Genomic DNA, 14,418 nt, shown 5'->3' with positions numbered 1-14,418 from the left:
ACAAAGTCAAAGCACTCAGTTTGCACAATCTTATAGAGACTGTCTTTCAAACACTGAATCACACTATTCCTGCAACAGAAACCATCAACAATCCTCTCAACCAAAACCTCCAGTTCCCCTTCCCTGCTATAATCTTGGAAATCGAGGAACAAGTTCACAGAATGTATATTCTTTCCTTGGTGAATGGAAACAATATCTACTTCCGCATGTTCATACTATTGTTCATACCATTAAGTCTATTTCTTTATATTCATGAATATTTTACAGTTACCACCATTCTTACACCATTTAGTAAATATATTTTCATGCCCAGGCCCTGCAATTAGGGCTGGCTTGCCTTAAGTTTTGTTTTCTTCTATCTTTGTGGCACCAACATCGGCAATTGTGGCAAAAGCCCATCTTTATGTCACTTGACAGGCATATCAGCAGGATTGTGGGAGAGAGATATGGACTATTGCAGAAGATTAAAGTGGCATTCCATTATATGAAAAAATTCATAGAAACCCTGATATGTCCACGGCATATGCATCAGTAGTAGGTCCCCACATAGAGTGAAGGATATAAGCAAGATCGAGAGAATACAAAGGGCACCAACCAAACTGGTCCCCAGCCTGGCATATAAAAGGAAAGACTAAAAGCACTGGGTTTGCCAACTTTGAAAGATCAAAGAGAAATAGGTGACATGATTATAGTGTTCAGGTCACTAAAGGGGACAGATTGCATTGACACAAGAGATCTCCTGATTAAAGATGAGAGGGCTTTAAGAGGTCATGGAAGTAAGTTAAGAAAGCTCACGTGTAAAGGGTGTGAAGAAATGCAGTTTTCCATATAAGTATATAAATATGTGGAATAGCTTAGAAGGTAATATAGCCCGAGCTCAAACAATACACAAGTTCAAATCTAAATAAGATAATTGGAAATCAAAGATATAGCTTAAGTTGGTACCATGCATGAATTTGAATCTTGGTATGTTAGAAAATTAGAGAATAGGAGACAGGGCCCAATGAACATTGCTAATTTCCTGTATACTACAATTATATAAACACAATTAGGTAAATATACTACAATTATATAAACACAATTAGGTAAATACATAAGGGTAGCCATTATAATCATCTGTTCTTTTCACTGACCATTTTATCACTGAGAGTCTACATTAGATAGCACTATTTCACATATAACATTTTACAAGTTTATGAATTATCTAAGGCTTGCAACAAAATTGATCATAAGTACCTGCAACCCCAAAGCTCAGGGCTGGGGAGTGTCCTGGTAGACCAAATGGCGGCTTCTGATACAACTCCATCAAATCTTGCCATTCCTCATGATTATTGTCTCCAAAGAAATAAAATGTTTCTGAAAATAAAAGAAAGAATATCATATTTTAGAAAAATACTGTCGTTACATGCAAAAATAAATAAAAAAGTACCTTATGTAAAGGTACAAATCCTTATCAAAGTAGGTATTAATAGTTTATCTCAAGAATAAAAGCCATCCTGTTATATGCAAATTTCCATTAAATGGAAATACATATACATACATGATACATACATACATACATACTTTACTCCCTTACAAGGGAGGTAGCCAAAGTTAAAGGCAAAAATCCACTCCCACCCATTCCATCCCCACATACTCCACTCCCATTCCCCACCCCTCCCTCCCTCTTTTCTTGGCTCCTCCTACATGACATGTTATCACTGCATCTCACCCATTGCCCTGGGTTAGAAGCAATGCAGCAAGGCACAGCACATCCACAGCAATGCCACTTCATATGATCGGGAATACATTAAAAAAAATATATATATATATTGTCATACCACCTGCACTGTTAACTTACCATTGCCTAGAGTACTGGGTTTTTGTGGATGAATATGATTAGTGCAGTATGTGTCAAATGTAATATCTCTCTTGTCATAGCTATAGCTGTTGGCTGAACTCAAACGCACTGTTGTGTGGCCATATCTGTCCAATAATGCAGACCTTTTGGTCAAGCATTTGAATTTCTGTTGTAAGATAAAAAATAATTCATTATTACATATATATATATATATATATATATATATATTATATATATATTATATATATTACATACACATATTCTTGGCTCCAGGAGGAGCCGAGAATAGAAAGAGGGAGGGGTGGTGAATGGGAATGGAGTTTGTGGGGATGAAATGGGTGGGAATGGATTTATGTGTTTTAACTTTGGTTACCTCCTTTATAAGGGGGAAAAAGCCCTTGGTATATGTATGTATGTACATATACAAATGCAAGATGTAGGGTGGGCATATGCTTTGACCTGACCATCCCATTATAAGAGGAGGAAAAGACATACCAAAAGATACCAAAAGACCAAGAAAACAAAGTTTTATTGGAGAGAGTCAGACATGAGACTGAGAAAATGGCATATTAAAAAAATAAATAAATAAAGGAACAGAGAACAGATGGAGAGAGTAGAAAATTAAAAGTGGCTTATACTAGTACAGATGGATTAATCTTAGGATTAAATAAACTAAATGATTACCTGTAAGAAAAAAAAACCAGACATAATGGGAATTGTGGAGATAAAATTAAGGGGTCCACTATTACCAGTGTTGGACATGGATTATATAATCACTGGCTTAGAAATAGAAAGGAGAAACAGGGTGGAGTCATGTTCTTGGGTAAGAGAACTTAAATGTGACGAAAGTTACAAATGGAGAAAACAGGGTGGAAATGATCACATTAAGAGTTGAAGATAGTGACATGAAAAACAGAAAATTTGTGGTGATTTGTGTGTCCCCAAAAATGGGGTCTTAGAGATTATTCTAAAATGTTAGATGATACAAGGCTTTCATTAAACGAGGAGCTGAAGGATGGAAGAAACTTGGTACTTATGGGAGATTTTAACTGTAAAGAAATCTTTTGGGAAGAGATGACAGTGAAAGGTGGAGAGGATCTATGGGAAAATGTATTACTTGACATGACTATAGAGCATGAATGACACAATGGGTAAAAGAAAATACTATATATAGAAATAATGAAGAACTTTTGAGACAAGATTTATTAATGTCAGAACCTGAAATTGTGGATGAAATTGAATACAAGACACCAATTGGGAAGAGTAACCACATATTACTTGAGTTAAAACTAAAGGAGGAAACACATATGGAGAGAAATGAGAAATACAGGAAAGGAAGACTTATGTACAATAAAACGGACTTTAAGAAACTTAAAAAAAAAAAAAAATTCTTAAAGCGGTCGGGAAAAATTCTACAATGAAGAAACACAAGTGGAAGGAAAATTAATAATTCTGATGAAAATCTATAATGACAGAGTGGATGAATATGTACCAAGACAGAAACAGGAAAAGGTGTATATTAAGTGCTGGTTTAACAGAAGGTACACCAAAGCAAAAGATTGAAGTGATGAAGTTTGGAAAAGATGGAAAAAAAAAAAAAAAAAAAAAAAAATCCTAGAAAGTGACAAATATCAAAGGAATATGTAAAAATACATAGGGAGGAAAAAAGAAACTATGAAAAAGATATAATAGAGAAATGTAAGGATCTGCCAAAACTATTGTAAGAGGCCGGTAGATGGAGGTAGACAATTACCAGTAGGTAGATGGAGAGGTAGATGGAGAACGAATGCAAATTCAAGATCAGTTGTTATGACTGCGAAGTGCTGAGTCAGGGATTTGTGGATGAATATGTACCAAGACAGAAACAGGAAAAGGTGTATATTAAGTGCTGGTTTAACAGAAGGTACACCAAAGCAAAAGATTGAAGTGATGAAGTTTGGAAAAGATGGAAAAAAAAAAAAAAAATCCTAGAAAGTGACAAATATCAAAGGAATATGTAAAAATACATAGGGAGGAAAAAAGAAACTATGAAAAAGATATAATAGAGAAATGTAAGGATCTGCCAAAACTATTGTACGAGGCCGGTAGATGGAGGTAGACAATTACCAGTAGGTAGATGGAGAGGTAGATGGAGAACGAATGCAAATTCAAGATCAGTTGTTATGACTGCGAAGTGCTGAGTCAGGGATTTGTGGATGAATATGTACCAAGACAGAAACAGGAAAAGGTGTATATTAAGTGCTGGTTTAACAGAAGGTACACCAAAGCAAAAGATTGAAGTGATGAAGTTTGGAAAAGATGGAAAAAAAAAAAAAAAAAAATCCTAGAAAGTGACAAATATCAAAGGAATATGTAAAAATACATAGGGAGGAAAAAAGAAACTATGAAAAAGACATAATAGAGAAATGTAAGGATCTGCCAAAACTATTGTAAGAGGCCGGTAGATGGAGGTAGACAATTACCAGTAGGTAGATGGAGAGGTAGATGGAGAACGAATGCAAATTCAAGATCAGTTGTTATGACTGCGAAGTGCTGAGTCAGGGATTTGTTTAGTCGCTGTCCTGGCTAGGTAAACAACAGGCGACAGGCGACATAGCTGAGTCAGACTCGCGTTAGCTTGGATTTGACTGTTTATAAACAATGGTTGGAGCGGCAATGAAATATGCTAATGTAACAATGTGTAAGCGCTAAGCTATTTTCCGTTTGACAAATGCTGAGGTAAACGATATTGCTTGTGACAATGTAACAGCCTTCCGGATTGGAGGAAAAGGTGGAGGAGAAAAATTATTGGTGGATGGATTTAAAGTCACGCCCATAAGGTGTGACACTTATTTGAGAAGAGGAGATTGGATGAGAAAAATTAGTGACGTCAGACGAAGGTGGCTTGGCGTATGATATGGAGATCTCGACAGACGGGAAAAGAGAGAGACTCTGTGTGTAACCTAAGACAGTGTAAATTTAGTGAGAAGAAAAGAAAAAAGAAGTAAATCACTTTACTTAACCTAAGGACTTGACTGAAGTATGAGAAGTACAAGGCATGGGGCCTACTGAATAAGATGAACTTGGAAGTTAGTGAAACTGACGTAACAAAGGCATGGGGCCTTGTGACGAGTGAATTACGAGACTAATTGAAGTGTTGTGAGTCGTGGTGGAACAGTGGTGACAGGGGGTGACAGTGGTGGCAGCGATGGGATGAACTGAGTGTTAAACACACCTCCAAAGAGATTATAAGACTGGTGCGAAGTGGTGCGAGAAAGTCTATGGGAATACGGCAACCACAACCAAGAGTGTGTTGGTTTCAAGAGTGGTGCGAGAAAGTCTACGGGAATACGGCAACCACAACCAAGAGTGGGTTGGTTTCAAGAGACGAGGAACGAGGGATCTACAAACTACGAGCAACTACTATTACGAGTGGAACCAGCAAATTTTCAAGGTGATCCATCTACAAGACGGTCTTCAACTGAGGAACAACGTCGCTGGCGAATGACAAGGCTGAGGAAGGAGGACGTCAAGATACAAGTTGACATCGCGAAGTGACATCGCAAGCAAATACGTGGAGGCAGCCAGGTTAAAGTAAGTTATGACCACCCAGACTAACGTGTTAAGGCATGAGGTCCATACTTCAAATAGTAATATCCCCAAATTTACGGGGGAGCAAATACCTATGGGCTCAACAAATATCTTAATTTGATAGACACTCTTATTGTAAGCAAAAATATAACAGATGAATAAAGAATAATAGAGGTCCTGAAGGAGAATATCGACCCTGAAATGGAGGGGCTAGGTTTATCATTAATTTCCAGCCAATGGAAGATATTAACCAATATGAAGCTTATAAGAAAGCCTTCATTAAACATTTGATGTCCAAATGCGACCAGCATCTTATTAGGTCGTTAGTCAAGATGATAAAAGAAGTTAGGACAAGTGAAACTGACACAGAGCACTTAGCTAGATTAGATAGATGGTCAAAAGACATGAATTCTATCTTGAAAGATTCAGACTGGATAGAAAGATCTAGTGACAAAATGAAAATTTCTCAGGTAATCAAATTGATTACATTTGGCTTATTAGCAAAAAATTCTGATGACTTAACAGCAGAAAAGCTGTACAGAGATTTAAAATCAAACATAAGTTTAGGAGAAGTAGATTATCTTCTTCAAGGATACAGTGAGACCAGAACAATAAACCCATATGTAATGCCTGTAAGTCAACAAAGCCAACATAGGAATTCTAGAGAGTTTAAGAAAACAGAAGTAGGACATAGACGGCATGTTAGAAGTCCATCCAGGGATGCTAGAATCCTATGTTTTAATTGTAATACCTGGGGACACAAAGCACAAGAATGTTTTTATGGAACCATTTGCAGAAATTGCAAATATGAGGGTCATACAGAGTATCAATGTAGGAACCCACCATTCTGTATTTATCATAATAAGATAGGTCATAGGACTCATGAATGCCGAAATTTTCGGGTACCCCCAGGGCTAAGAGGAAAACCCCCAGACACAGAATAAACAATTTCAGAACTCCCCATATATATACCGATAGGCGGTATTGTGTTAAATATGGGAATGCAAGAGAGATGAAAGAAACTGACAAACTGATAATTACTGTTGGTAAAACTTCTGTAGGACCTCTCATTGCGGGTAGAGTATTCAATAAGCCTATTCAAATATTTATTGATACAGGGTCTGTAGTTAATGTAATTACTAGTAAAGTTTTAAACCAGTTGAACCCAGGAGTGAAAATGTTGGAGCCAATCCGTTACTCATTGCAAGGAGTAACTGGAAATCAGTTAAAAACATTAGGTAAGGTTGAACTAGAAGTTATCTTATATACAAATGAACATTTGTACATTCCAGTGATAGTGGTAGAAGAATCTGTTTTTCCAGGAGATTTATTGATAGGATTTGCAACTATGAGAAAAGAAAACATGGTAATATGTCCTGCTGACTTAGGAATTTTAGTGAAGTCACAGTTAATCCCATTTTTGAATCAACCAGACTTAAGACCAGTGACAGGAATCAATGAATCCCTTGATAACATTTCTATCTTAGATAACGAGGCCGAGCGGTCCAGACCAACAGAAAGTAAAGCAACTTGTGAACCCAACTCAGATGTTCAGGAAATCCCAGAAATTACTAAATTATCAACGACTGAAGCCTTGCTAATTGTAGATGGTGGTGTAACAAGGTTGACATCTATAGATATGTGAATGGTAAACTAAAAAATAAACAGGAAATAGTGAAACTAGGCCAAGGGAATATGGAATACACAGAAGATGCAGAAATGGCTTAAGTCATGAGCAAACACTTCAAGTAGGTTATCACTAGAGAAAATGTATAACATCGGGATGAAGGGTGACAAGTAAAATCCCACCCCCCATGAGGGAAATAACAGTAACACGAAAATAAATAATGAACCAAATAATGAAACTTGGTGTCAGGAAATTGCACGTCCCAGATGGAATCGCAAACTGTTTACTAAAAGAATGTAAAGAACTAATAGACAAAATATATAATATAATAAGTTGCTCACTCAAAGGAAAAATGCCAAAATCATACCAATATATAAAGGAGGAAACAAGGAGCACCCAACAAATTACAGAGTGGTTTCCCTTACAAACATGGTAGCTAAAATTTGTGAAAAAGTTATAAAAAATACAGGGATAAAACATCTGGAGAACAATATACTAAATCTGTGAAAATTTGGTTTATGACAAGGAAGATCATGTGCCACAAATGTGATCTGTTTTTACTCAAGACTACTGGATTTAATACAGGAAAGGGATGGATGGGCTGATTGTGCTTTTCTAGGCCTACAAAAAGTTTTTGACACAGTACCACACAAAAAACTATTGAGAAAACTGGAAACCATAGGAGGGATACAAGGTAAACTACTGAAATGGATGGGGGATTTCTTGCATGGAAGAAAAATGAGAGTAGTGCTCAGAGATAAAAGTTCTACTTGGGAAGAGGTGATTAGTGGAGTTCCACAGGGATCAGTATTGCTCCAATAACATTTACTATTTATGTGAGAGAGTTTACTATTTATGGAGAGAGTGAGTGGTTCGAGGTAAAGGTGGGACTTTGTCAAGGATGCGTTATGTCACCCTGGCTGTTCAACTTATACATGGATGGGGTAGTGCGAGAGGTAAATGCAAGGGTAGTGGGTCAGGGATTGGAGATGGTTAAAGAAAATGGAGAAAAGTGGGAGGTGAGCCAGCTGTTGTTTGCGAACAATGCTGCGCTTGTGGCAGGATCGGAGGAGGGATTGAGGAAGTTGGTGACAGAGTTTGGGAGAATGTGTGATAGAAGAAAGCTAAAGATAAATGTGGGTAAAAGTAAGGTGATGAGATGTACAAGGGGTGAAAGTGGCAGTAGACGGGAAGTGAGCATTAAGGGAGAGCGACTGCAGGAAGTGGATAGTTTTAGATACTTGGCTGCAAATGTGGCAGGAAGGGGTGGAGTGAAGGTGGAGGTAGAATGTAGATTGAGAGAAGCGAGTAAATGCCTTTGTGGATTAAAAAGTGTAATGAGGAATAGACATTTGGGAATGGAGGCTAAAAGGAGACTGTATGAAGGAGTGATTGTGCCAACAGCACTGTATGGGGCAGAAACATGGAATATGAGAGAGGAAGAGAGAAGGAGTTTGAATGTGTTTGAGATGAGGTGTCTGAGAAGTATGATGGGGGTTACTAGGCTAGATAGAGTGAGAAATGAGGAGGTGAGGAGGTGAACAGGGGTGGAAAGGGAGTTGGGAGATAAGGTTGATGAAAGAGTATTAGGATGGTTTGGACACATGGAAAGAATGAGTGAAGAAAGACTAGTAAAAGAGGTATGGAAGGCAGATATGGAGGGAGTGAACATGAAGGGACGTCCTACGATGAGGTGGATGGATGGGGTGAAGGGGGCTTTTGGGGAAGAGGGGAATGTCTGTTGAGGAAGGACGGGAGAGGACAGAAGACAGGAGTGAATGGAGAATGGTTGTATATGGATGATGTTGTGATGCATGAGGTGAAATGGGCTGGGGGATGGGGGGTGAGGTAGTGTGTGTGAGCAAAATTTGACGCAGCCCGAAGGGATTTCTCCCCGTCTTCTCAATTTATGCATGGGGGGATGGAGAGGAGGGGTCACCGATTTGATGAAGCGGCCTTGCTGTGGATGTGCTGTGTCTTGTGACACTGCTTCTGACCCAGGGCAGTGGACAAGGTCCAGGGATGACCTGTCATCCAGGAGGTGCTAAGATAAGAGGGATGGTGGAGGGGTGTGGAGTGTATTCAGGGATGGAATGGGTGGGAATGATTTTATGCCTTTTCCTTTTTGGCTACCTCCCTTGTAAGGGGGAAAAAGCCTTGGTATATGTATGTATGTATGTGAATGACATGGATGAGGGTGTGGAACGCTACATGAGCTTTTTTGCAGATGACACATAAAGACTATTCAGATATGCAAATGATAAACTAAAAGACAAACACGAAATAGTGAAACTGCGCAAAAGAAATAAGAATATATAGATGATATAGAAATGGCTAAGTTATGATCAGGCATTTTAGGTCTATATTTACAATTGAAAGCCCACAAATTTGGGAGGAAGGACAGCAAGGAAGATCCCCCAAAATGAAAGAAATATCGGTGTAAAAAAAAAAAAAAAAAAAAAAAAAAAATGACATCAGAAAGTCACATGGGCTGTATGGAATTGCAAATGGAATACTGAAAGAGTGTATAGATGAACTAATGGACAAAATACACAAGTTAATTGACTTCTCACTCAAAGATTGGAAAAATGCAAATATTGTATCAATATACAAAGGAGACAAAGAAAATCCAACAAACTATAGACTGGTATCCTTTACAAGCACAGTAGCAAAAATATGCAAAAAAAGTTATTAGGAATAAATGGATTAAACACTTGGAAAAGAACAAAATACTAAATACTAGACAATCTGGTTTTAGAAGTGGAAGATCATGTACCACAAACTTGATATGCTTTTACTCAAGATTAACCCCTTCACTCTGGGCCAAAATCTTGCGGGCAGCATTAGCTGCCAGACATGCAATGTTGCGTCATAATACTCACATTATAAAAAATAAAGTTACCGCTGTATATTGCTCGTTCTCCTTCACCCGTGAATTTTGATAACCATAGAAAATATGATGAAGCCAGTTTACAGAGTATGGGGGTCACATAGGTATAACTACAATATATATAATAAAGACGCCGACATCGGCATCCTCGCGTACCCACTTGCTCCTCATGACGCCTAAGTAGGCATCATCGTATGGAAGGGGTTAATAGAAATAATACAAGAAAAAGATGGATGGGCAGATTGTGCTTTCTTGAACTTACAAAAAGCTACTAAGAAAAATTGAAATAATAGGTGGAATAAAAGGAAAGTTATTGGAATGGATGAAAGATTTCTTGAACGGGAGAAAAATGAGGGTGGTACTTAGAGACAAGAACTCAAATTGGGAAGATATGATAAGTGGAGTCCCACAAGGCTCTGTATTGGCTCCGATGTTTGCTATTTATATAAATGATATGGATGAAGGTGTGGAATGTTATATGAACTTCTTTGCAGATGATGCAAAACTACTAAAGAGAGTAAGTACAGAGGAAGACTGCAAATCTTTTCAAGAAGACCTGGACAAAGTCTGGAAATGGAGTCAGAAGTGTGAAGTGAACTTCGACATCAAGAAATGTAGCATAATGGAATTTGGAAAAAGCAAAAATAGTATATGGGGTCAATATAAAATTGGTACAAAGGAAGTTAAAAATGTCAACTTGGAAAGGGGACCTAGGAGTAACTATCTCTAATGACATGACACCAGACAAACACGTCAACAAATTAGTTGGAGAAACTTTTAACTTACTAAGATCAATGAAAGTAGCCTTTGACTACATGGATAAAGAAATGGTAAAGAAAATATTAGTTACACTGATACGACAAAAATTGGAATACACTGTGACACTATGGACACCTAATTCTAAAAAAAATATATAAAGAAACTAGAAAGATTTCAAAGAGCAACAACAAAGATGGCACCAACACTCTCTAATTTGACATATGAACAAAGATTAGACAAACTAAATCTACCAACCCTGGAAAAAATAAGAGAAAGAGGTGATTTGCTAACCATCTACAGAATTATGAAAGGGATGGAAATTTTTTATAGAGACGACTTACTAAGGTGGGACAGAAGAAAAATAAGAGGACACGAGAAGAAACTTAAGAAGGACAGTTACAGAAGAGATCTGAATAAGAATAGCTTCCCACACAGAGTGATAGATATTTGGAATAAATTGAATGAGGAAACAGTGAGTGCTAAAACTATACAAGATTCTAAGAACAAACTGGATGCTGAAAGATACAAAAGCAGGTCACTACGAGCATAGCTCTCTTCCCGTAAAATACAACTAGGTAAATACAACTAGGTAAAATACACACACACACACCTAAGCTTCGGAACCACAAACATGTCTTCATTTGTGCTCCATAGAAGACAAAATTCTTAATAGTACAATGAAAGGAGGGCTGGTTTGTATTGGATGTGAGGGGAAGCAATTATGGTTGTCCATAATGAATTCTCTGCAGTGCTAGTTTGACTTAATAAGAGAAAATGCAAGAAAATAATGATAATTTTGAATTGAATGTTTACTCAATAGCAGAGACATCAAGAGGCACAACACCAAAGTACAATGTAAACTACCAATAGTGAAAACTTAAAAGAAAAAAAAAAAAAGAAAAAAATACAAGATATGACCGAAAAATTGAAGAAAACTTAGGTGAGGAAAGTATGCAAAAGATTAAGAAATGGAAGGAAAACAGAAAAAATGAAGAAATTACTTTTAAAGAAATAGTCCAACAACAGATGCAGGAAAATACAAAAGATACAATCATTCAAGTAATTAATGAAAAGGCACATTGGGGATGCAGTGGATAGAAAAAATGTATTGTGGTATATGGACTAAGGAGAAAACATAATCTGGTGAGGTACATGAGAGAAAAAGCAGAAAAAGAAACAGCAATATCAATTTTAAAAGAAATAAAAGATTATCTAGAAGTAGATAAAAATATAGAAGTGTATAGATTGGGACATTATTCTGAGGAAAGAAATCAACCCCTAAAGATAAAACTAAGATTGCAAATGGTAGCAGAAGACATATTAGAAAAAGCAAGCAGGTTGGCAAGGAGCAAACACTACAACAAGATATGGATAAAAAGAAAAATGAGTGTTGAGGAATTAGAAAAAAAGAAGACACTAAAAGATGAAGCTAATGAAAAAAATGCGAAGAGAACAGAGACCAAAACCAAGGAATTCTATTGGAGGGTAATTGACATGAGGCTGAGAAAATGGTACATCAGAATGGGCAAAACAAAAACAGAAAAAAAGATGGAGAAAGAAAAAAATTAAAAGTGGCCTATACTAACATTGACGGATTAATTTCAGGACTGAATGAACTAAATGATTACCTGTTAGATGAAAAACCAGACATAATGGGAATTGTGGAGATGAAATTAAGGGGTCCAATACCACCCAATAATGTTGGACACGGGATATACAATTATTGGATTAAAAACAGAAATGAGAAACAAGGAGGAGAAATCATGTTCTTGGCCAAGAAGAACTTGAATGTGACAAAGATTACTGAAGATAAGAACAATGTAGAAATGATCATGATAAAAGTCAAAGACAGGGACATGAAAAGAAGAAAGTTTGTGGTGATTGATGTGCCCCCAAAAACAGGCTCTTGGAAAGAGAATGTATACATACATATACCAAGGCTTTTTTCCCCTTACAAGGGAGGTAGCCAAAAAGGAAAAGGCATAAAATCATTCCCACCCATTCCATCCCTAAATACACTCCACACCCCTCCACCATCCCTCTTATCTTAGCACCTCCTGGATGACGGGTCATCCCTGCACCTTGTCCACTGCCCTGGGTCAGAAGCAGTGTCGCAAGACACAGCACATCCACAGCAAGGCCGCTTCATTAAATCGCCGACCCCCCCTCTCCGTCCCTCCATGCATAAAAGGAGAAGACGGGGAGAAATCCCTTTGGGCTGCGTCAAATTTTGCTCACACATACTACCTGAGCACTCGAAAATGTTAAGATACAAGGCATTCATTAAACAAGATACTAAAGGGCAGAGGTAACCTGGTACTTATAGGGGATTTTGACTGCAAAGAAATTTGTTGGGAGGAAATGACAGTGAAGGGTGGAGAGGAACTGTGGGGCAATGTATTACTGGACATGACCATGGAATATACAATGACACAATGGGTCAATGAAAACACCAGATACAGAAGTAATGAAAAACTGTCGAGACTAGATTTAATCTTTACAAAAGAACCTGAAATTGTGGATAAAATTGAATACAAGACACCATTTGGAAAGAATGACCATATACTTATGTAGACTGAACTAAAAGAAGGAACTTATATGGAGAGAAATGGAAAGTACAGAAAAGGAAGATTGACACACAACAACACAGACTTTGGAAAACTTAAGAAATTCTTTCAAAATGCAAATTGGGAAAAATTCTACACGGAAGAGACAAAAGTGGAAGAGAAATGGGAGATCTTGATGGATATCTATAATGAAGGAGTGAATAGGTATGTACCAAGAGAGAAACAAGAGAGGGTTCAACAGAAGATGCAGTGAGGCAAAGGATGGAAGAGACAAAGCTTGGAAAAGATAGAAAACCTGGAAAATGGCAAATATACAAACTATAGAACTGAGTATGTAAAAGTGCACAGGGAGGAAAAAATACATATACATATACCAAGGCTTTTTCCCCCTTACAAGGGAGGTAGCCAAAAAGGAAAAGGCATAAAATCATTCCCACCCATTCCATCCCTAAATACACTCCACACCCCCTCCACCCTCCCTTTTATCTTAATACCTCCTGGATGATGGGTCATCCCTGCACCTTGTCCACTGCCCTGGGTCAGAAGCAGTGTCGCAAGACACAGCACATCCACAGCAAGGCCACTTCATTAAATCGGCGACCCCCCCTCTCTGTCCCCCCAAGCATAAAAGGAGAAGACGGGGAGAAATCCCTTTGGGCTGCGTCAAATTTTGCTCACACATACTACCTCATCCCCCATCCCCCTGCCCATTCCACCTCATGCATCACAACATTATCCATATACAACCATTCTCCATTCACTCCTGTCTTCTGTCCTCTTCCGTCCTTCCTCAACAGACATTCCCCTCTTCCCCAAAGCCCCCTTCACCCCATCCATCCACCTCATCTTAGGACGTTCCCTCATGTTCACTCCCTCCACATCTGCCTTCCATACCTCTTTTACTAGTCTTTCTTCACTCATTCTTTCCATGTGTCCAAACCATCCTAATACTCTTTCATCAACCCTATCTCCCAACTCCCTTTCCACCCTTGTTCTCCTCCTCATTTCTCACTCTATCTAGCCTAGTAACCCCCATCATACTTCTCAGACACCTCATCTCAAACACATTCAAACTCCTTCTCTCTTCCTCTCTTATGTTCCATGTTTCTGCCCCATACAGTGCTGTTGGCACAATCACTCCTTCATATAGTCTCCTCTTAGCATC

The 14,418-nt window shown here is 38.0% G+C and overlaps 1 protein-coding gene across 2 annotated transcripts in view; it reads right to left on the bottom strand.

Moving 5' to 3' along the window:
* LOC143020836 (jmjC domain-containing protein 8-like) overlaps positions 1-14,418 on the bottom strand; it is a 33,739-nt gene that overhangs the window by 12,410 nt on the left and 6,911 nt on the right. For both annotated transcript variants that reach the window (XM_076177673.1, XM_076177664.1), the window contains exons 4-5: positions 1,841-2,006; positions 1,237-1,356 (exon numbers count right to left, since the gene is read on the bottom strand). In XM_076177673.1, coding sequence (XP_076033788.1) covers positions 1,237-1,356; positions 1,841-2,006 — 286 coding nt within the window. The remainder of the gene's footprint in view (positions 1-1,236; positions 1,357-1,840; positions 2,007-14,418) is intronic.

This window comes from Oratosquilla oratoria, chromosome 3 (genome assembly GCF_046742065.1).
Source record: "Oratosquilla oratoria isolate Oo_2021 chromosome 3, ASM4674206v1, whole genome shotgun sequence".
Taxonomy (NCBI): Eukaryota; Metazoa; Arthropoda; class Malacostraca; order Stomatopoda; family Squillidae; genus Oratosquilla; species Oratosquilla oratoria.
Note: the sequence above shows the minus strand (reverse complement) of the source record. Positions and strands in the feature narration are given on the sequence as shown.